General features: G+C 39.3%; 1 protein-coding gene across 1 annotated transcript in view; it reads right to left on the reverse strand.

Moving 5' to 3' along the window:
- naaladl2 (N-acetylated alpha-linked acidic dipeptidase like 2) overlaps nucleotides 1-27433 on the reverse strand; it is a 367789-nt gene that overhangs the window by 100125 nt on the left and 240231 nt on the right. The window contains exons 10-12 of the mRNA XM_087180108.1: nucleotides 23461-23553; nucleotides 14950-15137; nucleotides 14043-14171 (exon numbers count right to left, since the gene is read on the reverse strand). Of these exons, the coding sequence (XP_087036234.1) occupies nucleotides 14043-14171; nucleotides 14950-15137; nucleotides 23461-23553 (410 nt within the window). The remainder of the gene's footprint in view (nucleotides 1-14042; nucleotides 14172-14949; nucleotides 15138-23460; nucleotides 23554-27433) is intronic.

The following is a 27433-nucleotide window of genomic DNA, read 5'->3' on the forward strand; positions in this document are numbered from 1 at the left end:
AAACCAGGAATCGCAATTCTCCCAAGTCCCCACATATTGATAGCAGCTCCCTCACGCCCACAAATACTATAAACAATGTCCCAATGTGACACAGAACATACAGGGATTTCCCCTTGAATTGAGTTTTGCTAGGATTGGATGTTTGCCATGATGACAAAGGTCTAGTCTCCCTGCCACTGGTACACTTGTTGGTTCGTTATGTGCCAGCTAAGAAAAAGTTTTGGTTAATATTGTCAATTCAACCTTTAAAAAGTGTTACAAGTTGTCTGAATGCTAAAGCTAATCAGCGTTCAGGCAAAACAGAACAGTCAATCAACAGGAGCCAGATCACAAATGTCCACATCCACCAGGCCCGCCCGATGTCACCATGTTCTTCTGTCACATTGCATTTTATTAGAGTGTCCTGTTATCATGTTCCATCGAGGGGAGAGAGCGCTGTTGTCAACCTTTACTGTTGCGTTTTTTGAAAGGCTGCTCATCCCTGAACATTAACTGCTGTTGTGACACAGTCCCACTCGAACTGAATGAAGGTCAGTAAATAATACCTTTAACCTTGCATCGACCTGCAGATATGTACTTAAGAAATTTTGTCTTTTAATTCTTGCACTTTTCTATTTACTCCCACAAAAAGACTGGAAGGACGAAAACATTTACACGCATATCAATATTCATGAAGAGCATTTCATTACCCACTTATGGCTAATTGTGGGAGTTAACAGAGTGGGAATAAATGCTTGTTCATGTGTGCACAATTTAAAAGTTGATGTGACTTGCACACAGACTTGGAACAATGTTATTTGGCATATTCTGCTTTCATTTTTACTTACAGCAGCCTATTAGTGTTGAATTCATGGAAAGAGCTGTGCGTGAAGCATGTAGTGTTTAAATCCACACACAGGAAATACTGAATTTTAGATGGGTTTCTGGTTTGTTTAGAAATTAGAATATACTGGGTAATTAGTCTTAGTAGTTATAGCCACCATGGCCCAATAGAGAAAGAAAAAAAAAAAAAATTCAAAGCGAGACTTTGCTGGACAGCATGTGCAGACGACACTGTCCAGAACAACTACACCATGTAATTTCCACAAACACTCAGTCAGTTTCCTGTTTAGGTTTGGTCACTGTTTGGTCAACTGAACATGCTGCTCACTTCCACTCTCTGAACACAGCTGTCAACCCAGAGTGTTACGCTACGGCAAGCAGGGAGGACTACAAATCCACTAAGCAGGACTGGTGAATCACTTCAGGGGAAAGTAGCTGATGTCTGTCTCTGGGCTCTTGAGTTAAATGAAATCACTAATTTGGCAACAGCAGAATGGAGTTATATGTGCCCAATTGGACACCTTTGAACCATGTCACTCAAATGTTCATGTTTTGACATGTGAACTGATCCACACTGTGGATCTATATGTCAGTCAGCCAGTAAGGAATTAGCTCTTAGACTGCTGTGTCTGTAGTCTGACAAAACAATAAAACCCAAAGTATGAACATACAGGCCTGCACACTGACAAACAACTATTGCACTTCTGATGACAATCAATCAGATTACACAGCGGTGAAGGTGAAAAAAATCAGCGACAATAAGCCCTTAGTAGAAATCACACTCGCCTGTCACAACATTTCTCAGCACAAGTCAGACCATGTTGAGTTGAGATGAAGGGAAGTCAAGATGAACGCAATACTATTGTGAGTTGGAGAATGTTATTGCTGACTCAACCTTAACTGTCTTGAAATCATAATGAGTGTATTGAGATATATGGATTACAATAATATTTTTTTGACACAAGGTTTTAACACAATAAAAAGCGTCTTTGCAACTGTATTAACCATTTGACTAGTCATGGTCGTACAGCAAAAAGCTTTATTTTATTTGGACATGACTGATATTAAGATTCAGAAAAAGATGATCTTCCTAAGGTAAAAGCGAAGAAGTGAACAAACCTGATTGTAATAGACAATTCTTGATGAAACATCATAATCATTATCACCTAATTGGACTAAATGAGTCATCTGATATTAGACATTTTCAGTTAGATTAGAGACTCATTTGACCACCTCTGTGATCTTATTGTCTTCTATGTGATTGGACAGACATAGATCTGGACTAGATCTGGTGGACTTGCACCCAATAAATGTTACATAAGCCAAAAGGAAATGCTACAAAAGATACCAGAATAAACGAAGCCACAATAACAAAATTCAAGTGACTCATCGAATAAGCTCTAAGCCTGAATTTTAAGATTTTGTTGTCATATGATGGTATTTATTCCACAGCTGTGCGCCAGAAACATCAGAACAGGGAAAAATTTGATCTCAGTGTCTGTGACCGTGGCGTGATTGTTTGGTGCCAGATGGGCTGGTTTAAATGTTCCTGAAACTGCTGCACTCCTGACATTTCCAAACACAACAGTCTCTAGAGTTTAGTGAGAATGGTGCCAAAAACGAAACAAAACAAAGCAAAAAAATAAAAACAAAGAGTGAGCAGCAGTTCCATGGATGGAAACACCTTGTTGATGTGAGAGGTCAGAGGAGACCGGCCAGACTGGTCGGCGCTGACAGAAGTGACATGGTAACTCAGATAACCACTCTTTGCAGTGGGGAGCAGAAAAGAGGTTTAACTATTGAAGAAATGATTTTGGTAATAGTAAAACTCTGGAAACTAATAAGCAAGAAACATGACGAATGATTTGCTTTGAATCTTATAATATTATGTAATAATTATCATCATGCAATCCTAGACGATTTCACGTAATTTTCATAAAACATCATTATCAGAATCAGATCTGACTCGGCCGGAGGGATAATGACTCCAGGCCACACTTGTATTGCTCAGTACCGAAGATGCAGACAAACACAGTCTGACTTTACTGAAACCTATATACAGAGAGTGGACACAACACAAGAAAAAACTGTACAATTTGCTGTAATCCACTTACTGTAAATATCCTTTGCAACAAATCCTACCACTCTAAACTTAAAAGTGTTGTTACAGTGTCGTTCATAATCTGTGCAAGAGGTGTTAATTCAACTCTATGAGCAGTTTCAAGTTTTTAGTTTGTTGTTATTGCATTGGATTTCATATTGAATTGGATTACACTGTGCAGCTGGTGCTTTAATTGTATGCAGTATAACAGCATGTTCCCACCTCTGTATTCGTTGGTTGTGCCTTCTACTCGCACACTGCTGCTGAACCAAGATATTGGATAAACTTCATTTAAGCTCAATATGCATGAATGCATGTGATTACAAAAAGTAGTACCGCCACTGAGCAACCCAATTTGCAAGCGAGCGTGCCTTTGGACCACCTCTGACTGTCCAACTTATATCCTTGAGTGAACATGTTAAAACAATGTACAGTAGTTTCTCCAGGGTCAGTGCTTAAGAAAAACACTACGCTGCTAGTCACTATAGATGCGACCATTTGTCACCCCGAATTAGTGATCAGTGTACAGGGTTGTCTCTGTAGTAGGAACATGGAACATGTGATCAATTGAATCAACAATTGTCTAAAACTATTTTTGTAATAAATTGCCAACTGAGTTTATATTAGTTATTATCAGGTGTACGCTCAGGCTTCAAAGTGCCCCACTGCAATTAATTGGTTGATTTTGTTGCTGTTCTCACCTGGGAACTGATATATCTGGTAACCTAACGTTGTTCTTTAATTTTATATCATATATAATTATTATAATCACCCTACAACATGTTTAACCCCTCCCTCCCCATTTTCAAATGTAATGCAGTAACATGTTCACTCAGAAATATTTGAACTGACTTACTTTGTTCTTTTACCTGAGAACATTTTTACACAGTGATTTACTTCTACTGATGCCTTTTCACTAATAGTAGTGACGCCGTTCACATGTTGACATGCTGACATCAGTGTGGTGTCCCACCTCCAGTCAGTTTCTGTTACTGGTAGAGTTTATCGCTGCTCTGTCTGAACACAGTTAATGTTGCTCTTTTCTTCATCTTCTAAACACTTGAACTTGATCTTAAAGGAGAACTTCAGTTTTTCTTGCTCTGGTTGCGTCTCCTTTTTGTGTATTCGTGTATATTTTAATATCTACTCTATGTGCCTTTTAAATTGCGCCCTGGGGACAAACAAAGTTTCTTGAATTGAACTGAATACACATCTCCCGCTTACCTACATAGTTTTGATGCTATTTTTGAATTAGAATTGACTAGTAGTTGGTAGCTGTGATAGACATGCTAAAGGCAGCCCTTCTAACCATGTCCCATGTTGTGAACGTATCTGTAATTTTGCAGGATTTAGTTCCTGCAGGGCTTTACTCTCAGCTCCACCTCCGTCCCACCTTTACTTAGTCTCTCATTCTCTCTTTCTCCTATACTGTCTATTTTTTCCGTGCACTGATTGGCTGTGCACACTTCACCTGCTGACAAAATGTTGTGTTAATGCGTTTGTGTGACTAATAGCATGTGGTGACAGGCACAGGAAGGTTAAAAGTGGTCATGGGGGCTCACAGCCTACAATTATGAGTGAATGGGAATGCAAGGAGAATTAAGTGCCACACATAAATTTACATTAAAAGAGTAATTTTACTGAAAAGTTGTTCAAAATGTCCACATATAAACTATCATGATACTGCTGCACACATCCACATCTGTTTACAGTATACATGGGAAAACCATCTATATCACATCTGGTCGAGGAATATATACATTGTTGCTCATAAAGTTGGAATAAACTATTTTTTTTTACCTCTTTCCGTGAAATGATTGTGACAATGTGATTTATTTCATTTCACCTGGGTAATTGGGACACATAATGTAATCATTGCACCTGGTCAAAAGTGATTACTGATGCATTTAAATAGGAATAAATTGTGTCTGAAAACAATTATTCCAACTTTATGAGCAACAGCGTATATTCAATCATATAACAATAATGAAGAGTGAGTTCATTGAAATATTTTTACGAGTTCATGTAGCATATATTTTGGGGGGAAAATGATCTAAAACTTACTGAAAGTCCAACTTAAGTTGTCAGGGATCCAGTCCATATAATAGAATTTGCATTGACTCTGGCTGCTATCTTATATTCTCTGTGCCAGAGGGAAAAAAATATTTTAGATTTCTGTGTTGGATGAAAACTTAGCTTAACCTTTCTCCTTTGTTTTCATCAAACTAAGATTTTACAGAATATACGGCTGCTTTTCAAAGGATTTCATGTGACCTGAGGTTACAGAATTTACTCAATACTTTAAAGCTTCTGCAGACTTTGAATTCTAGTAAAAAAAAAAAAAAATGTGAAAAAGAAAAAAATGCCTCAGCTTAAGTCACAAAGTGGGATCATATATAGAGATAGACTATCACTCCATCTGCTAGAGAGAAGTCTTCCTTTCCTCTCTTACAACCACATACAGTGTGTTACAAGAAACTGTGTGTGTGTGTGTGTGTGTGTGTGTGTGTGTGTGTGTGTGTGTGTGTGTGTGTGGAGGAGAGTTCTATAATAACAAAAAGGAGAGGTGTAAAAAAATGGGTTGGAATGGGAAGACACAGACAATAAGCAAGTTAACAGGGAGGGAAGGAGAGAGTGAGAGTGAGAGAGAGAGAGAGAGAGAGAGAGAGAGAGAGCAGAGAAAATGGGTAATTTCAGCCTGTTGTGCCACACCGGCAATCAATATTTAATTTCTTTGTCTGCAATGATCAGAAGGGAGTGAAATCATTTTGAGATCTCAGCTTACCACTCAATACTTCTCAGTCTACAAAATCATATGTGCTACATAGAATGGCTTTGCTGGACCTGGACTTAGAGGCTTGAAACTAGATAATCTCCTGGAGTGAGTATATTGAAGCTATTTCTACTTCTTTGAAATAATCTTCTTTTCATGAACAGAGTGGAATTTAATCACTCCTCCCATTTTCTAGAAGAGAGCAAGTGGCCCTACAATTTTATACGTCAGCATTATGACACGTTAAATAAGCAGAGGCTAGCAGAGGAACAGTAGTCTACAATAATTAGAATGCAACAAGCAGCATCAACGAAGTGCCAAATGACAAAAACAACTTTGCATTATGTGTGTGATGATCATAATAATTCCGTTCCGCACCATGGTCTTTGGAAAAGCCATTTGCAGCTGTTCAACTGAAAAGCGTGCCCCAGCCATCCAGAAATGAATGACTGGGATATTAAAGAGACAGAGAGAGAGAGAGAGAGAGAGAGAGAGAGAGAGAGAGAGAGAGAGAGAGAGAGAGAGAGAGAGAGAGAAAACGCGGGAGGATGGGAGAGAAACACAGGGCCCAGAAAAGAGTGGATCAACATATTTTAAAACAAGTTGTCTCTGTGCTAAACACTGGAACTTGATCTTAAAGGAGAACTTCAGAGTTCAGGGTCATGGAAAGATGTCAGGATGAAAAAAAATAATGTGACTGAACATGACAGATCAGTTAGAAATGCCCATATTGTGTATTTGTGAATGGGCAAATACATTTTAAATACCTCATGAGTAAGTAAACTTTGTATAAGGTTGGCAAAGGATAAACTCAGCTCTTCCTGACTGTGAGAACAAATTCTCATTTTACAATGATTTTTCCTTGTTGTTTTTCTCTAGTTATTCCCTGTGCTCACCCCACATACCCTCCGTCCTCAGCCGCACCTGAGCCTGCCTCCCTGCTATGGATCCAGAACCAACACCCAAGCACTTCAGCTCATCTACCTGCCTGTACCATTCTTCATCCCTGAGAGCTCAATAAAACTGTCTCTTTACCTACTCGAGTTCTGAGGTGTGCTTTTGGGTCCAAACCTAACTCAAGCCCTAACAGCAATGATGCAAAGACTTTAAGTGAATTTCAAACAACTGTCACTATTTATCAGACAAACTGCAGAAAATTTGTGATATTTTGTGAGTGGAAATAGAGAAAAGTCAGAAGTAGAGTTTAATGTAAATCATGATTACATCAGTGAAATAAGCAATAAGTCATAATAAGTACTGGTAATGGTAAAACAGATGGCAGAGTACATATAATGTATCCCATGGGGCAAATGGGTAAGGCACACTACATATTTACATGCATATAGTATGTGTATACCATACAAATAGCTTATTAATTTCAGATTTAATTACATGATAAACCCCTTGAGATGCATCATATGGCATTCACAGTAAAGAGGTCCTCTGTACTTCTCTCTCCTAGCAACTGATCAAATGATTGCTGAGTGGGTTAAAAGTCAACCTTGCAGAAGATTGCCCACAGAGAAACGATGCACTTAGGGAGTAGGCATTGATTAATCCCAGCTCAGAGCAATTATGTATATTCTAAAGCCATAGGTTATGCACAAATTAGGTTGTAATCTGTCTTTAATTCTTTTAGGGGCCATCTATTAAGTAGACATGAATCTCAAGAAAACTCTGGCTACATGACTGCACCTGCTTTCATCTATTACAAACAGTAAGTCTTGCCTGGCATCTGCAGCCCGGGCGAGCTACAAACTGCTGCTGGATGAATGCATCACACTGCAGCACCTGACGAATGTCACAGCCACAAGTAATAACAGGGCTCATTCTTCACTTAGCACACAAATTCATATGTATTCCCCTACTTATGTTCTGTCGCTGTCATATGACACTGTGATGGAAAGGCCACAATGGCAGTCACATTAATACTGTCTGAGGCCGAGCAGCTTCCCCTTGCGATTATGCAGATTCAAGGAGCCTACCGCAGTAATACGGCGCCTTTCCTGACAATGCAAGAACTGTGGTAATTCAAACATATTGCCGACAGCGTACTATTTCAAACATTATGCCAAGCATTCTGTCGAACCATCTAGAATGGCCATAAAGTCAGAGACTCATTCTGCTGATTTATCATCAGCTTCTTTTCCACAGGTTTTTTTTTTTTTTTTTTTTTGGGGGGGGAAAACATATAAATTAGACATACAAATTACACTTCCTTGCATATTTCCTAATGTGAATGAATTTTTGAAGCCGGCCTATTGTCATTCCCTTTTTCATGTTTGAAAGCCTGTCATGGTGTCATAATTCAATTAAAATATCAGCCGTTATTTTTCCAGTCAGCACATACTCTAAGATCGAGTATAAGAGGATGATTTGTCATAGCCAATACAAATTATGTTTGAAATACATCACATTTGGAAATATGCAACCCTCTATGGCATTTAAGATACATTGTGTGGATGATCTAAATAATTCATGGTTATTGTTTTGGGGGAATGGCCTTTATGTGAGACTTCAGTTTAACTGTTTCAGGTAGAAGAGGTTTGGGACTGGTACATACAAGCAAAAATGTTTCTCTTATAGGTAAGTGGTGATCATCATAATAAGTAAGAGTCAATTTTTTTTCACCACAATTTACCAGTGACAATTATTCTGTATTTATTTTTGTAAGCAGAATTTTGAAGGCACTGGGGCATTTTCCTGGCATTTTGTAATGAGTTTGTTGGACAGGTAGGTGTCATGGGCAAAAGTCTGGACTTAATGTGGGTTGTGAATTTTGATCAATGCAAAAAGATACAGAGCTCTGATTCCAGAAACAGAGAGGGCAGGAATAAAAATTTCCCTTCCTCAGAAGCAGCAAAAGTCTTTCCATGGACCCTCGCGAGCTTACTGGTCTGTGCTGTGACTGAACAGAAATACAATCAATCTGAAGAAAATAGGTCAAGGAGAAAGGTGAATTTGTTTTGTGATACATGTACTCACGCTTTAGCAATACAACAAACACTCAAAAACTTAAACAAATCAACTCAAAGATTTAACCAAGACAGGAACTTAACCCAGTTTATCAAAGTAGACAAATGAGAGTTAAAAAAAAAAGACACATACATGCCAACAATAACATTAAAGTTATAATCTGCATTATTAGTATTCATAGTCAGCTTTTTTTTTTTTCTCTGCAACAGCCAATCAATGTACCGTATTTACATTCAGTAATTATCTCTATAATTATATCTGTTTTGTTTTTTTTATTGACAGTGCAGGACTCGCCATTCTCTCTCAGCAATTATAATGCCTCCTAAGGAGATATATTCCATATTATTACAAATGTGGTTTACTATGTTGTCACTCTTTGTCTGTTTACAGACCAGCCTCCAGTTGTGGGGATGTCACATTATAGTTTTTGACAAATACATTAATAAACTCTTATATCTGCTTATAACTACACTGTAGAGTGTAGAATGTATTGGTTATAGTGGTCAGTTATGGGGGGAGACATGAATAACATAAGGCAGTGTGAGCTATGGCTTCTTAAAATTTCACCATGTTGAACGGGAACAGTGCAGTGCATTTACTCAAAGTTGTTGACACTTTTGAGAGAACTCTGCACTCGATATTTTAGATGCTCCAAAAGTTGCCGTGTTTCTCAGACTTTGAAAAAAAAAAAAAAAAAAAACAAACCAAAAAAAACACGACAGTTCACCGCTGCTCTAATCAGCCTTGACTCACAGGAAAGGATTACAAGGACGCCCATATATTGCTGAAAGGATTCTGAATCAAAATACCATCAGACTGCCGATCTCTATATATGTCAATAGAGGCAGGTGGGTGCGGGAGCAAATGAAAGGCAGAGAGTAACAGAGAGTGTTGTCCAGTGTAAGTGTTGGACAGAAACACTAAGAACCAGTCATTTACAGCAGTGTAAAGCTTTAGATGATTTAACATTTTAAACTGTGATATTAATATGTTTCATACCACAGATTTAATCATTAGGATGTAGTCAATTTTTATTTGTATAGCGCCAGTTCATAACATAAGTTATCTCAAGGCGCTTTCCAAAATGTACTGTGGTTTGTACCTACAAGAGAAAGTAAGTATAATGGGTAACAAATTCAATTTTTGATTCATAAGGAGATAATTAAGGCTGTCAGTGTGGTTAGTAGGAATGTGTTTCACAGCTCATCAATATTTCTTTCATCACCAGTATCTACCTCCAGTGTGCGTGTTCATTCCACTGTTAAAGTGGGTGGAAAATCGTTGCATAACACATTAATCAGCTTGACTGGAAATGGGTTGGTATAATGGATGAGATAAGCTTGTTTATAAATTGGCTCACAAACTAGCAGTGACATCATTTATGGAGGTTTGACGATGACCCAGTGACTCAAAAGAAAGTAGCAGAACAGAAGCAGTTATTGGTTATTCTTTACATTTGATTCTTTTAAATGAGTGAATGTGTGGTTTCAAACTGTAAGTTTCGCTATATATTAAATGTTCACATCTAAATAAGCAACATTCAAAGTATTCAATGTATTCTGTTGTTCATCAATTTGTAAAGTCAGGAAATATCATGTGACCATGTCATAAGAAACTGTGTTTACCAACTTTATCAATGAAACAAAATAAATGAATTACAAACATGCTGATGTCAAATTTTCTATACTGTAATTTTTGTTCTAAGCACCACATATGGACCAGAGAGAGATAATAAAAAAACACTTTTCAATGTGCCGTTTAGGCAGATAAGACATCACTGTCTGCATTTACAGAGAAACCTGATGTATAAGAGAGGACATGTTAAATGTTTTCATTATTTATATATGAATTATATGTGTCACATAAACAAGTAAACACACAAAGAAACATGTACTTGTGGACATAAACACACAAGTACACAAATCCATGACCATTTCTTAGTGAGAGAGCAGATGAAGGATTTGCCACTGTGGTCTTTTTTCAGCCTAACAATGCACTGTCCACCGGTGACCATTTGTTTTCAAATGGAGGTACCTACTACAAGCCACCCACACTCCCACTGGAGACTAGACACGTCTCTGGAACAATACCCAATTAAAGCACAAGCCCCCATCTATTTGTTTTGTATTCTTCTGATCACCAAAGCTCCCCTTGTTTCTCTTCTACCCCCTTGTTGTCCCCCATCCTGGTGTAAATCTCCTACAAAAGGAGCATCTAGTTGTATTATAATTGGTTCCCAAGCACCCATTCCAAAACTATCAGTGCAGCAGCATCTCGATTTGGAAGACAGGTCCCAGCAAAGTAAGATAAGTAGGAAGTATTACAGCCGTTGCGCAACCATGATTAATGACATGCTTAGACCTGTTTCTAAATATTGGGAGGTGGGGAGCCTACCTGGGGCAGCTCAAAGAGTCTCGAGATGATGAATAGAGCGATAGAGCATGCCAGAGACAGCTGCCACCGAATGGACAATTAGGTACAACGAGACGAGACAAGATGGTACGAGATAAGAGGGTAAATAAAGAGTAAACACAGAGGAGGGGGTTCTTGCAGGAGTCTTTGGTTAGTTCAGTGCTACTTTGTAGAACTGTAATGATGCATTTGACCCGTTCCATTAGTAAGCATGCTAAAACACTCTGGTGCTGGTTGGGATCATAAGGTTGTGTACACACACTGCAAAAACTGAAATCTAAGTAAGATGAAATATCTTAAATCAAGGTAATGAATTAAATTATTTTATTAAATTAAATTTAAATAGTTGATAGCACTGAAACAAATTATGAGTACTTGTAATACAAACAGTATGCTTTTATTTTCCTATAAAAATATGAAGGCAAGGGGATACTGCATGACACATAGGTGTCAGGCTACAGCAGAATGAGGAAGAGATGACGACATTATCACAAGGAAAAACACTGTACACAAACTGCTTAGCAACACATAGCAACATACAAACACAGTAAGCCACTATCTTATAAACATTTAGACGCTAAAGAGCCAGATATTTCTCTCAGGAGCTGCACAAGACCAAAAATAGAGCAAAAAGAGAGTGAATATTGGACTTATAGTATATTCATAAGGTGGACTGAAACTCAACTCCAAATGAATCACAATATCTGCGTTTCAACCAAAAAGTACTTTTCTTTAGGAACTAAAAGGTTCCATGTGGCCCATTGTTGTTTGTGTTTCCACCGTGGCCTAAACTCCCAGGAAGCACTTTGAAGACATAACATGAACGAAAACACGGGACAAATTGGTTCAAAAGGTTCCTGGTTTCTGGGGAAAGTTCCTGTGGTGGAAATGCGGCTAATGTTGCTCCGTATCTGCTTAATGTGTTGATAAGCAGCCGTTTGCTAACAGATTTGACATACCAACAAGGTGACGATGATGATGATGACTATGTTATGTTTGTAGCTTGTTTCTGCCTCCTCCTTCCTCTGTGGTCACAGAAATCAGTTATATCAGGTTTACGACTTTAAGGTCGTCACCACTATCAGGCACAAGTTGAGCTTTCTCACAATTCTGACATTTAATTGCACTTTAATTTCTGTCCTTATTTTGACGTAAGCTGTGTGGGAGGGATCACTGATCAGATAAAAACAATACTAATACATTTTTAACTCTGTTCCGCTACAGTGTCATTGACTTCTTTCAGTCACGTTTGGTAAGCAATGTAGTCACAATGGAAAGTGAATGGAAACAAGGACAGTAGCAACAATACAGCCTCTGTCCTTGGGACAGGACACCAAACCCAAATCAATATGGACAACAATCCATTAATGCTCTCGCTCCAAGTGCATTGTGGCACCTCAGAAGTTCGGCATTCACACGGGCCGCAGTAAAATGCACAGGAGGGTGAATGAGATACAAATGGAAGTGAGCACATGAAGTAGTACAAAGACAATTACACTCTTGGTAGAAAGATTTTGAATGGAAAAAGTGACAAGCTGAGTCAGAAATTGTCCTGAGGCAATATAGACAAAGCCAATCAAATTGCTATACATAGCACCTGTAAATTTCCCTCTTCCTATAGCAGTATTTACAGCAGCACAGCGCTAATGTCCCATGGGTATTTTATGGCTGGTAAGAATGACATCTGTCCTAAAAGACAATTTTGGTGGTGGTGCTACAGGCATGAACAGCTTCACAGAATGAATGAATTTGATAGAAAAAGCAGAGCGGAAGCAAGAGCTCTCATTCAGCTCTCAGCTTTCATTAAGGTACATCAAACGTAGAAGTTACTTTCTCCTTTTTCGCTTCTTCTCTTTATACGACTTTGGCACAGCCTGTCTGTAGCTTCATTAAAGCTGAATGTCACAAGTAGATTGGGACATTCCTACTAATTATTTAGTTTATGGCAGTGCAGACGAACTGCACGGTACACTCTGTCCAATACTCACCTCTTGTACCAGCCTAGGTGCCTGGGAGGAAAATGAATCTTCCCTGAGGATTGGATGACCAACTTAAATACACAAATAAAAATACTGTATGGAAAAACCTGAAGAGACAACGTGAGGCAGGATAGGAGAAGTGAGAGGGAGATTTTAATGAGGAATATGAGAGGGTGGGAAGATGCAGTGCTTGCTGCTAATGAAAGAGGAGATTAAGAGGTGAAAGAAGATGAGACAGCAAGGTGGGGAGAAAAGGATGCTGTGCTTACAGAGGAAGGGAAAGAACACAAAAAAAAGGAGGAGGAGGAGGAACGAAACGAGAGAGAGTGACAACGAAGTGTGCGTTTTGTTTTTCACAAGGCAAAAAGTTTTCAAAGTTTAAAGAGATGGTAAAAGTTGTGAAGTAAATGTCTGCGAGGGCTGAGCACATCTGAAAAACACCCCCGGGTTGGAATAAAGACGCAGTTTGGGAGGCTGAATCATAGAGCTGCTATACTTAATCAGTAGAATCGCCACTGCAGACTGTGTGTGAGTGTGAAGTGTGGGATGGGGTGAGAGTGAAGTTAGTTTTATTTAAAACATACAGAGAATGTTATCCTCCATCTTTTCATAGAACAGGTGCCATACTTTATAGAATAAGTCTCCCTTTCTCTTGTGATTGGAAAACAAGCAAATATATAGAGAGACTGAAGTTGAGTAAAGTTAGGAACACTGATGGAGGTAAAAAGTCCAAAAAAGTCAAAAGTATGGGGGTAGCACAGAGGCAGCAGTATTTAAGTATAATAAAAGTAGAAAAGTGACGTAGTTCATCTGAAGTAAGACTATTGCTATTTGTGGCCATAGTAGGGCCATTAGTGTTTTTTTCTCTTGTGATATATGAGCAGACACTTACAGGTACCCTTTATATAGTACATCTGAAGTGATTTGCAGCAATTTCAGTTGCAGCAACATTGGTAGAAGGAAGATTCGTGATAGTTACCCTCTGTATGTCCGAGGTGAGTTGCAGCAGGGTCGGGGAAGCTGTAGCTCTAAGAGTCTCCGTCCCTCTCACTGGAGAGTTCAGACTGACGTAAGCCACTGCACTGCTCTGTAGGACAACACTGTTATCCTGCAGGGAACACACACACACACACACACACAGGTTATCACCCCCAGTCATAATTGTGTAATTGTCGTCATCACACTCATTACATCATAGTCATTATCTCCGGTCCACAAAAAGTCTCCTTTTCCGTTCTTAGTATTACTGTCATAGTTTTATTGTCCTTGACAGTTGATCTGCCTTTGCTTGCAATGTTATTTAATCTCTTTTCTAATTAAATACATCAGAAACAACAGCACAAACATTCTTGTGGTCTCCTACAAGAAGGTGCCTTTTGAACTGTGGTGTAATGTGGGAATAACAATAATGAATAGTCATTATAAATGAGAGCAACTCAAACAAAATAATATAGTCTGATTGCAGCTGTTGAGGGTTGTTCCTTTATTGCCACAACATTATTGTGTGGAGTGAATACAAAAGGAACACATACTGTTTTGATTAGCGCTCCTTTTTTCTCTTGTAACTGTTAATTATGGCTTCAGTCAAATTACATCTAGTAAGTATTGCAAGGAACCAACTCTCAACTTGACATTTTAGCATTTTGGCTGTTAGCTGGCTTAGTGTTAGCAAGCCCTGGCAAAAGCATATAGCATATCTGAAAAAGCTTTTGAAAAGATGAAAAGCTTTTCTCTGTGTATGGTGCTGTAGTCTGGAATGGTACACACGTATGTTTCCAGGGACTGCTTTCATGTATTGTGTTTTTACATCCTTTTAAATTATTCCAGACGCCACGACTTCTGACCTCTAAGCTGACATTTAATAAGATGCTCTTGTGCTTACTGACCTTTCCCCACTCATAGGACCCGATGTTTCCCAGGGCTGAGCCTCCCCATGAGCAAAACACAGTGGTACGGTCCGGCACCCATCCTCGTTTGGCCTGCTCGGTCAGTGCCGCGATGAGCTGATTCATGATGGCTGAAGCCCCGCCTCCCTGGTCACTGTCATGACGACTGCCTACTAGGACGTAGCGATCTGAAAATAAATCAGTGGTGAGAAAGTTAAGCTGTTTGGTATCATTTGCGCATGTCCACATTTATTACATGAAAAAAGAAAAACAGTACAGTTGTCATAACAAGCAATACAATTGTGCTTGGTAGTATAATGCTCAGGAGTTCTTGACCTTTCTAAGTAACCAGGTATGTGAGTTCCATACAGACATTGTGTCGGAAAATAAAGGTAATATTTAGTGATAGAAAAGAAAATTGTTGCTCATGAATCCAAACCAATGACTTCTTAGATGTAGGTGAGATAGCAGAGCAGAGAGCAAAGCAAACAGAGGAGATCAGTATACACTGCATTTTATTTCTTTTTGACCGCACAGCAGCGTCAGTGGAACTATGTGTAAGTATGAAGCATGAAGCACTCGCATCTGATATATCATGGACAGTATCTGGCAGAGACAAGGTTTCACAACACAACAAGTGTTTCATGTGGTAGAATTACCACCTCCAGCCAAGTTGTAGGAAATCAGGTCACAATCTCCCCTTCTGGAGTTACAGTGGCCAGAAGTGTTTTTGCAGAACATTATGATGCCACAATTAAGTTGACATTTGACCATTTCGATAAAAAAACACTTGGGGGCCCAGGCGGCTGTGGCTCAGGAGGTAGAGCAGGACGTCCACTCATTAGAAGGTCGGTGGTTTCGATCCCCGGCTCCTCCAGGTCGCATGTCGAAGTATGAACACAACTTTGCCCCTGATGGCTGTTCCATCAGTGTATGAATGAATGGTGAATGTGGCAGGTATTGTAAAAGGCTTTGAGTGCTCAGTAAGACTAGGAAAGTGCTATATAAGTGCAAGTCCATTTACCAAAATATTATCCTAATAGACATTTGAGTTAAATTGTGTCATAGTTAGTGAATGAATTTGTGAGTAATGGTCAAAAATGTGTTTTGTGAGGCCACACTGTACCTAAAGTAATGAAATTCTCTCTGGGCGTTCCTGATATATTGTATTCACAAGAACGTGAGGTTACCGTGACCGTGACCTTGACCTTTGACCACCAAAATCTAATCAGTTCATCCTTGAGTCCAAGTAGACATTTTGTGTTATTGAGACATTGCATTCACAAGAATGGCTCTGGCTGTCAGTAGCAAGGAGGCATAACAATTAGTGATGGGTCGGTCGCGAACGAGAGCCGGATTAGAGCCGGCTCTTTGAAGTGAACGACGGGAGCCGGCTCGCTATCAGGAGAGCCGGCTCGCTATCAGGAGAGCGATTTTTTTTATTTTTTTTTATTGTCTTTTAAAGCCGCATTGGTCAACATGTGTGGCTGTGGCAGCGTCTGTGTGACTACACTGAGCAGGAGGGGGAAGGGAGGGGTTACAGACACTCGCATTTTGTGTTTTGTTTTTCACTGTACATGGTTGCACATTTTAATTTATATTTTGTTGAGTGATGTTTAGTTGATTTTGTGTTTTTTCACAAATTAAAATGGGTCTTTTTTATTTAAAATTTATTTATGTATATGTTAAGTTATGTTAAGATTATTAATAAAGCCATATACATACTATACATATGTTATGTTTTATGGGTTTTTTTGCATTAGTTATGCATTTTACACATAATTTTGTAATAAATTAATTTAAGTAACAAAAAATCTGAGGAGCCACTTGGGAGCCGAAAGAGCCGGCTCTTTTTAGTGAGCCGAGCCAAAAGAGCCGGCTCTCCACAAAGAGCCGGAATTCCCATCACTAGTAGACGCCGCCGTGTTGTTCAAATAGATTACACAGACGCAAATCATTCACGTAGTCAATGACTTCAATTACGTCACCGCGTTGTCCCAGTCCGTGCGCTGCGCTTGTATCCGGGTAAACCAAAGACGATGGATATAAACGGTCCCATTAGAAAGTTCCGGTTTTGTTCTATGAACATTTACCCTGTGTGGTTTTACACGACGTGTCGACACTAAAATTCCACGTCGAATAATTTTTATAATCGAAAAACGTTGATTACGTCGGATAATCGTCCCAGCCCTACTGGGGATATAGCCCAACATCAATGACTCGGCAAGAAATTGCTCTTCCGACGCCCATTCACGTGAATTATCCCAGCCAGAAATTTGAAAGATTATTCCTACACCACATGAATGCCGGTTAATCACCTGCACCGGTGGGCCACGAGACGCAAACACCACAGCTGTGGCAAATTGGGTAAACAGCAGACCAGTCAGTGTCTACAACAAAAAGACTGCTGGTGTTTCCAGTCAACAGTTGCAAAGCAGGTGAGGCAGAGGCTACATGACTCTCCCCTGTGTGTTATTGTAATCCAAGGCAAAATTTTGATTTGATTGTGAAACAGCATTCTGCTTGTGATTCTGTGAATGAGGGGATATTGAGTAGCAGAGAGAATTCTCTTACATTTTAAACAAGCGTTTTTCCTGGCTCCAGACTCTCCAGCCTCTCTGCTTTAGGATGCTTTTTTTCTTTTATTTGTGAATAGGTTTTCCTGTTGTAAATTTAAAATAACCTAGCTGTTTCGGGCTGCACGGTGGTGCAGTGGTTAGCGCTGTCGCCTCACAGCAGGAAGGTTTCGGGTTCGAGTCCATGGGATCTTTCTGTGTGTAGTTTGCATGTTCTCCCCGTGCCTATGTGGGTTCTCTCCGGGTACTCCGGCTTCCTCCCACAGTCCAAAGACATGCAAAATGGGGACTAGGCTAATTGGATACTCTAAATTGACCATAGGTGTGGCTGTGAGTGTGAATGGTTGTCTGTCTCTATGTGTTTGCCCTGCGATGGACTGGCGACCTGTCGCCCGAAAAGATGCTGGGATAGGCTCCAGCCCCCCCCGCGACCCTACTAGAGGATAAGCGGTAGAAAATGGATGGATGGATAGCTGTTTCGGTCTGTTATTGTCCTTTTCTATTCTGTTTTTATTTCTCTGTTTGACCTATTTATTAGAGGGGCATTAAGTAAATATGCAGCTGTTTTATTCTGCTGTGAACACTGCTCTTTTGGGACTGAACCAGATTTAGGTTTATTGCATGTTTTCTGTTTATTGTTCAGTTGGTGTGGTATCTTAGCTAGTGTTCACTGTATAATATCAAGCAGGAACATTTGTAATGGTTCTTTGTGAAGGAAGTTGAGAAATAAATTATTTCTACTATTTATCCTGGTTTGCTGTCTCACTCTGTCTCATGCTGAGGTATTTCACCCAAGGTGCAAATCTTAGTATTTTGATGAAGGGGATTGCTCCTGTTACATGGAGGTACAAAGCGGCTTCCTGTAGGCGAAGAGAAGAACAGAGCAAACCTCATCACTCAAACATAAAACACTGATGACTTTGTTTAAGAAAAAAGATGCTTAGAGAAGCCTGCTAGCTTAGCCTAAAACAATATATTATTGTACTGTGAGGAACTCCCAGGGTAAATCACATAAACAATTAATGTAAAATGCTTCAAATCAGTCATATGTGAAAGTGCAATTTATTTTATTGTTTAATTGAATTCAGAAGGCATTAAGACTGAAGATGAAATGAAGCATGAATATAAAACTCATATTAATGGAAAAAATAATTATTAAATGCATGAAGCCGTGTTCTCACTGCCCTTAGGCCAGGACAAATTATGACAGTTCAACAACCACCAACTGAGGTTTAGTGTAGTCAGTACTGGTTAGTTTTTTTGTCTTCAATGCAATAGATGTTTGGTACAAAAACTTTTTTGTGCAGCCAAAGCCTGATAATGTATTTTTTATATTTTATTCCTAAACCATGGAGCTATGCAAAAACATATAAATGAGCCACACCAACATTATGTTTATTCAGTAACATGAACATAGATAGAGACTTAGATGAGAATTGAAGAGCTATATATTGTGTGTAATACATACAAGAACCTCCTGGTTGCCTGTCAAACCCTCTGTAACTACAAGACTCCAACAAGTTACTGCAAGGTATAACATGTTGCTTTGGAAGTGCTGGCAGCCAGATTTTGTTGCCTTTGGACAGAGCCAGGCTAGCTGTTTCCACCTGTTTCCAGTCTTTGTGCTATGCTATGCTATGCTAACCTTTTGCTGGGGGTAGCTTCCTTTTTCCCGAAAACACATGAGAGTAGTATGAACAATCATATTTAACTCTTGGCAGGAAAGCAAACGGATCCTTCAATGATCCTTCTTTTAAACTTTGAATGTTTTTGAAAGTATTACCGCAGTCTCACGTCCTGAGATTGTTTCAGGTATATGGCTGTGTTATATACAAATTGTCTAACTTTGCTAATCTTCTAAAAGAGCTGGACTTTTTGTCTTTACCAGATCCCAAGGCAATAGAAGAAGCAATATCTTCAGTGATAACTTCACTGAAAAGATGCTATGGAGTAGATACAACTTCAACTTGTAGACACATCCTAGCGTTGTGTAAATTCCATCTTTGATCGATCACTCTCCACCTATCTGACTCATTATTCTGTCACTGCCCAAAACTATCCTTTTTTATCACTGCGAGTTCTAAGCTTTAAACTCCTTCTTTTCCTTTTGCTGCTAGATTTTCATCTCAGTACCTTCCGGTATCTGCATCCAGTTATGTTTTTGTTCAATATTTCGGTCAAAAACCAAAGAAGAAAGAAAATATTCCCTGACAAATGTGTTGTTTGCTCCTATTTAAGTATCATTTGCTACAAACTACAGTGTCAAACTGTTGAAGAAATTACTTTTGCGATGTGCATGAATATTCATTCTGTTTAGGGTTGAGATAAATGAGCGTGGAACAGACATACGAGCAAATGCCAACAACCAGTTAAAGGGTCGCTCCTTCCAGAGATTTGTGGCCCATATCATCTGCTTTAGTGGCCCATTATGGCTGGCTAATATCACACTGTAAATCAGCAAGGTAATTTTCCACCAGTGACTGGGCAGGACAGGTACAGTAGCAAAGCATTGCTATGAGTGGAGAGAAGGGCAGGTGAGGAGGACGGATGTGAGAGCGAGGCAAGGGCATGATGAAAAGGTGTTCTCTGCAGAATGACAATTAAAATAGGATAAGGACAGAAACAGCTGACTGGAGGGGCTGGGTTGCCATTTAAATATTAAAAGGATATAATATGCTTGGAAATTACCTATGCTGACAGAGGGCTGGGACAGTGAAGAAGACAACAAAGAAAATTTAAATAATAATAATAATAATAATGATAATATTTTAAAACAGTCTATAAAAGTCTATAAAATGGGGGTTAGAAGTGATTTAAGAAAACTCACTGATTTTGCCTGACTTATCTCCTCCAGCAGGTTGCTCCTAAGCCAAGGGGCTCTGATGGCAAAAGGGAAGACAAGGACAAGGGAAAGAAACAAAGGGGAGAGGGAGGAACGAGAGACAGTAAAGATTGCAGACGAGAGACCAGTGCAGAGCCCAGAGGTGAAGGCGAGGACATGAAAGAAATTTGCTACCATGATGGCGGAATACACTCCACAACATAATTGCATTGACAAGATGGAGAGATGGCCAAAATTGAAAAAGAAGTGGTGAAGACTGCACAGTCAGACATGGAAAGAAGTTCAGACCTAGACTTATCCGCTGCAACTGACAGGCACACAGAGGTGGCCAAGACAGAGACTGACAGGACCGGTAAAAATGTACAAAACTTTATGGATGTTTTAATAGTACACCCGCCAACCAATGTGGCAGTGCACTCAACACTGCTGCAGCAGCCAACTAAGATTTGTCCTGGTGGTCACGATGGTCACTCCAACTATGGGGCAAGACCTCAGCATGAAGAGGGATGCTCTGCTCTGCTCTTGCTCTGTTTCTGCTTGACAGGTGGATAACATTAGCTTTGCCAATAGGTCAGTATTGTTTTGTCTCTTTTACTAATGTATGTGATAGCTAACCCCAACTGATTAGTTAGCAAGAAGGTACTGGTATCACAACTGTGTGTTTGGTATTCAGTTACCTTTTAGGAGAGCAGTTTCTGTGCTATGAAACCTCGAAAACTAGACTGAAACTTCTCAAATATTACTATTCAAACATTTAGTATTTTCTTGATAGATAATTAAAAGATTTTTTTCCTTTTTTATTTTTATCAGACTTGTTATCTGACTTGAAATAAACTATAAAAGGGACAGGAAGGAACAGAGAAACTATGAGGCTGCAGTTATTGTTTAAAGCTCCAATCAAGAATGAATCCAATGACTACATGTCATTTGAAAGAAGTCACTTGAACAAATGAACCTGCAGAGGATAATCCCAACTCTATAAGTGTACACAGCCTTTTACTTTCTTTAAACTCACTGTTTTACATGCACAGCTCTCAAATTCTGCTCTCACCAGCCAATTTCCAGCAGCAGTTAGCCACCACTGGCAAATAAATCTATGGCACACAAAGTGTGCATTAAGCTGGTAAAAAAACAACAACAGATATTTCCCTGAGGAATTGGTGGAGTGGAAAACAGAGCAGCAATAACAACTTTATATATCGATAATATATAAGAGCAGGTGGTTGTGGAGTTCTTGTGTCAAAAGTGTAAAAAATAATGACAATGCCCATTAAACTCACTGTTTTTCCCAACCATCACTCCAAAACTGAAAGAGATTTCATTTACTATCATAACAGACTGAGAAAATACTCAATTAAACAAACAATGTTTCAGCTCTAGTCACCACAGATCATAGAAAGTCAAAGAATCACGCAACTCATTCTAACTCCCAACTCATCACATACCAACATTTAGTAAGAACCCTTGGTGTTCCTTTTTAATGAGTCATTTTTTTTAACATAGCACCAGGAGATTGTCGGGGTGGATGGCAGGCATAGAAACTGCACGACTGTCACACCAGAGATTGGGGGATCTAGAGTCATGTCTGTTAGTTTGGTTTAGGTAACAAGAGCACTTTAGTTAAGGGGAGGGAAGAGTTTTGGTTTTGGTTATGTTTAGTACTACTTTACTCACAGTGCTTGTTTAAGGTTTAGGAAAGATTATGGCGTGGTATGATACATTCTCTTTAATACAATACTACTATAACAACTATCAACCAGCAGAGAAGACTGGAAGTCCGTCACTCTACCCTGCACGTTGAAAGATGACAGTAAAGGTGTATCCAGTGCATTGCAAAGTGACACTAAGGGTTCTTTATGGTGTCCGAGAGAGCTGCACTACACCTAACAAAACACATTCAAATAGATGAAACACATAGCCTGGCATAATTTGCGATTTCCAAGGAGCATTATCAACTTTTGCATATCATCCAATCAGAGCAATGAAATGTGTGACATAGCACAGAGCGACAGAAAAATGGAAACACACTACAGAATAAGTGCAGTTGTTCTTCTAGAGAAAACATAATGTACCATCCCGTTTGCTCATCAATGTCACGGTAGTGGTTCAACAGACTTCTCACATCAGCGGCAACCATCTTGTTTGTTAAAGAAAATGTTTCATCGATGGTCCTGTGTCAGCCATCCTACCAAACCTGCCCCATTTTACATCACATGCAAACGTGAGTGGTGCAAGCATTATCTATTAACCTCTATATCATTCTTTTTTTAAATTACTTTTCTTTTTGTCATGAAGCAGACTTGTTGAGTAAAATGCCACTAAGGATTTATTTGACAAAGATTTTAATGGGTTTATCACAGGTCAGTCTAAGTTATACAAGTTTTCCTGCAGGAACTTGACGTGGTTATCTGCAGGTGGTATGTCCACAGCTCTTGGTTATAGCCAGAACATGCTCTTTTATAACCAGACAGTGAATCAGATGTCTGATCATGAACACAGTGAGCAGAGTCATCCCAGTCAAATTCTCTATTCAACCACCACCCCCAGGGTGGAGGTATTTGTGGACACTGTACTAGTACATCTAGCTCGCTTAATTTGCTCCTGCACTGAGAGAATGATAAAAGAAGAAAAGTGTTGATTTCCTAAATTCATACACATCTGGATCCTGTTAATGATGGCAGGCAATCACAGACGAAAAGCAACTAAGATTTTATGTTTTGAGCTACATGGTCATGTTTAATTTTCTAACTGAATCACATCTCTCTCACTTGTTTACTGTTGCAAGTATGACTAACACAGCGAAAACTGAAAACTGAAATCAGACCAGATAAGAGTTTAGTAGAATAAAGTGCAAGCAGACTGTACCATCAAGGATCATTGATCACAAATAAAGTCTTACAAATTAAATCAAGAATACCACTATCCTCAAATATTTAAAGCATATCAATGCAGCTGATTGGTTCTGTTTTCGCCTTCAGTGATACAAGTCAGTCTCTAACTCAGAGCATTGTACTGTAAGTTTCAGCAATGAGAACAATGCAAATTTTTGAGAATTTTTGATTTTAGATGAAACTTCAAAGCATTTGTACAAACCTGGGTTCCTCCTTCCTTTCAGGTATCCCACAACATTGTAGATTTTCTTGTAGGACAGCTGGTTTTCAACAGTCAGCGTAATCTTCTTTCGTTCTAGAATAAAAGAATGAAACAAACTTTGAGATGAGCTGCAGTGGGAAAACTCTTTTTGAAATTCCCTTTAAATGATTTCAGTGATTCTAATATTCATTTTCCTAGTCCAGTTTGTTGCCATTATGCAAGATACTGAGTGATACTGAACAGAATTTATAAATGTCAAAGATGCTATCTGAGAAATCATGTTTTCAAACTACCCGTCTGCTGCATAAACTTAAAGGATACTGTGCTTGGAGGTAAAAACAAACAGAAATCAGAGGAAAGTAGTGGTGAGTCTTCCACACTGTGTGATTGCTCAGGTTAAAAAGATGCTCTTCAAATGCAGGGTGGAAAAATAAAACAAGCCTCTTGCCAATCAGCAAGTTAGCCTTAGGCAGGAAAATAGGTTTAGTAGGTAAGTATGCTTTGCAAAGTTCTGGAGGAAACATAATTGCTGCCTGGATAACATTCACTGGAAACATTTATTTTTTTATTTTTATTTTTTTTCAATCCAGAAAAGTCTGTCATCCTTTTACTGCACAGAGATCACGCAGAACGTAGGACGGCGGTGAGTTTTCTACCACTTTAACAAATCACTGAACTGTGTTGGCAGAGAACATTTTGCAGACAGGTTAAATATAAATGTTTCCTTTTTATGCAGATAAAATAAAACATAACAATGGTGGTATTCCTTTTCCTTCAAAACATATACAACATCAAATTAGTTGAATGTGAGTGTAAATTCTTTAAGCAGACAGTGATGAACATCTAGATGCAGGATAGACAAAGGAAGTAAGAAATAAAAGTAGCACTGGTGTCAAATATGAATTTAATATATAGCTTTTCAAGCTTTGTTCTATGTTGTCATGTTAAGATTGAACGATACAAACATGAACAAGATTAACTGACACCACCAAAATAATAAAGTTCATGTGCAATAAGTACAAACACAGCCACACACTCATATACACAATATTTCTTTCTTTCACATTTCCTCCGTCTCAATCTCAGGGAATAACTGCATGTCAAGTGGATGAAAGTTGAACGCGAGCTCCAATCACACACACTCACACACAGACACAAAAGCTAATTTTTGAGAGGAAACCACTCATCATAAGTACTCTGTGTGCCTCAGTTTTTTTAGATTTATTTAATTTCAAATGGCTTTTGTCAGACAGTGATGCACAATACACTGCAATACATCACTAAGTGTGTGCAGCCAGCGGGACGGACACACAGTACCTCATAAATGGCTTTTCTGAAAAAGTACTGAACTGACACACACACACACACACACACACACACACACACACACACACACACACACACACACACACACACACACAGTTTTTTAAAACTGAGAGGTGAAAATGATGGTCTAAACGTGGTCTTGAAGGATGTTTAGGGAGGTCAGTTTAAAAGGGTTCTTCCTGTAGGGAGCAAGAATTTACACAGCAAATGTCACACTGCTCTTTAACATTTTAAACATCATGGGCTCCATGTTAACAGTCCAAAGCGCATGCGGTCTAAAGCACGTGTCGTGTGTCCATATGCACTTTTGCTAGTTCGTTGCCAAACTGTGGTTGGATAAATTTAGTCTAGTGATGAATTGGAAACACAAGGCAGATTTACCAGGTTGTAAGAAAGAACGCTTCTTTGCGGATCCTTATTTACGTCCAACATGGCTCACGGCAGTGTTGTGCAACACAAAATATGCCTCAAAAAACGCTTCTGAAAGTTGTATTGTAATGTTCCACCTGACCTATCCAAACATATGAAGCACATTTTCAGTTCACTGTGCTTGTGAGTGTATGCACTCTGTTCACCTGCATATGCAGGCACATAATACTCTCTTGTTAATGTGCCCTTAAAATAACAGTGAAATGCTGCACCGTCGATTTCAGACATGGTTTTTGTTGGTCAATCATGCAATCACTTTTAGCTACCTCAAGATAGCCTCAGATGCACCAACAATGCGCCTGACCAGACCTCAATAACACCCGTGGGTGCTCAGAGGGGAACAAGTGTATTTATTATTTAAACAACGTGGCTGCTGGATGGGAAAATGACTGAGACTGGCAAAAAACAGTGTGTTGCATTGTATCATAATTCAAATGTGTTCCCTTCATTTCAGAAAGAGAAGTGAATGCTAATTGGCTAATGGGGTGGCCAGTTGGAGTGATATTAAAATAATTACAGACTCCATTTGTGATTCTGTCTGTTCTGATCAAACTGTTCCCACTTCTGTGATCATGTGTGTGTGTGTGTGTGTGTGTGTGTGTGTGTGTGTGTGTGTGTGATTTCTCTGCATCATTCTTGGTCAAGTAGAGCATACTGGGGTGAGGGGTGGCTTTTAATGCTAATCATGTTGTATAGTCACTTGAAAGAACAACTTACTGAGGTGTCCCTCCCTTTACGTCCAACTTCCCTCAGCTTGAAAGTTCTCTGCCTCGGACCTTCATGTTTCATTGTAAGCTGGTGTTGTTTTTATAATGTTATAATGGGAACTGCCTTCATTCAAAACCTAATTCTGTTAATTTAAGGTGTTAGCATATATGTCGGGTTAATGTCATCATCTCTGATAAAGAACTGCACGGCTGTTTCCCTCACCTTGAGCTTTTCAGTGGGATGCATTCACAACTGTCTCCCACTCAGCAGAAGAGACAGTAAAAATACTGTTTAAAAAGAAAAAAAAAAGAACTTATCTCAGTCTCCTAGGAAAGAAAAAAAAATCCACATACAAGGACAGAGACATGCAGACGATGCATACATACAAATGGTGGTAATGCAAAGGTGTATTGCATGCAAGCTTTGTGACAGATATTGGTGCTGGTCATTGGCTAAGGGCCAAAAAATGAAGAATAATGTTTAATGAAGAAGTAAATGTATTCAACACAACCTTTCAGCATCCATATTGTGTTTTTGTAATAAACAATGAAAGCAACTATATGCTCCCGTCCTCTTAAATTAACCCTGTGAAAAAATGAACAACCAAACTGACCTCAAATAGAAGCGATGTCCAATATGTGAAGGTCTTAAATTCAAACTGGCTCTCACAAAGACAGCAAAAGAAGATCATACTCAAACACACACGCATACTGTACGGTGCCATGCGATTCATCTGACAGAGCAGTCACTGGCTATTGTGTCTGCCAGCTCTGCTTCCTTGCTGGACAGCTGAGAGCTCTAGGGGGGGTTGATGGCTGGATATCTGAGGGAAATACAGACGAGGTGCCAGTAAAGATGTGAAGCAGGCGCTCAAACTGTGTGTGACAGAGGTCCCCTGCCTACAGCACCACACTACAGCATGACAGCCCACTTTTCCAGCTCCGTTCCTGTCCTTCATCTCTGCCTGCCTGCCTGCCTGCTCAGCCTCTCGCTCCTGTTTAATACATTATAAAAATTCACTGCTTTCTCTCATAGGCGCCACATAACCCATTTATCACTTGTGACATTGGCACAAATGACTTTGGCTAAAGAGCAGGGATGGAACATGTGGCCCATTTGTGTATTCAATCTGCAGACGTACGCACCGAGAGAGATTTGTCATAGAGCAATTCCCCTTCATGATGAATGGGTTTACAGATTGGGCTGTTTTCTACAGGTAAGAGGTGACTCTGAGTTAAGTTTTAAGCTATGATGAAAACATTTAAAAAGAGACTACAGTATATGTCTGATTTCTACAAGTTAAATGAAATAACAGTGAAACAGTAAATATCAATGGTAGGTTCTGTCCAAATTTCATCATATGTATCAAGCCAAAACGAATTGTGATGTGACCAATAGTGCTACACTGTCCTAAGTATTTTGCACTATTTACTCCTTGTAGATTTCATGATTTCCCTTGTAAGCTGCAGGGTGCCAGAGTGGTTAGACAGGCTGCCTCTCATGGGCATAG

The sequence above is a fragment of the Seriola lalandi genome, unplaced genomic scaffold, assembly GCF_002814215.2.
Source record: "Seriola lalandi dorsalis isolate HSWRI2012SDOR001 ecotype SW California unplaced genomic scaffold, Sedor1 jcf7180002054890, whole genome shotgun sequence".
Taxonomy (NCBI): Eukaryota; Metazoa; Chordata; class Actinopteri; order Carangiformes; family Carangidae; genus Seriola; species Seriola lalandi.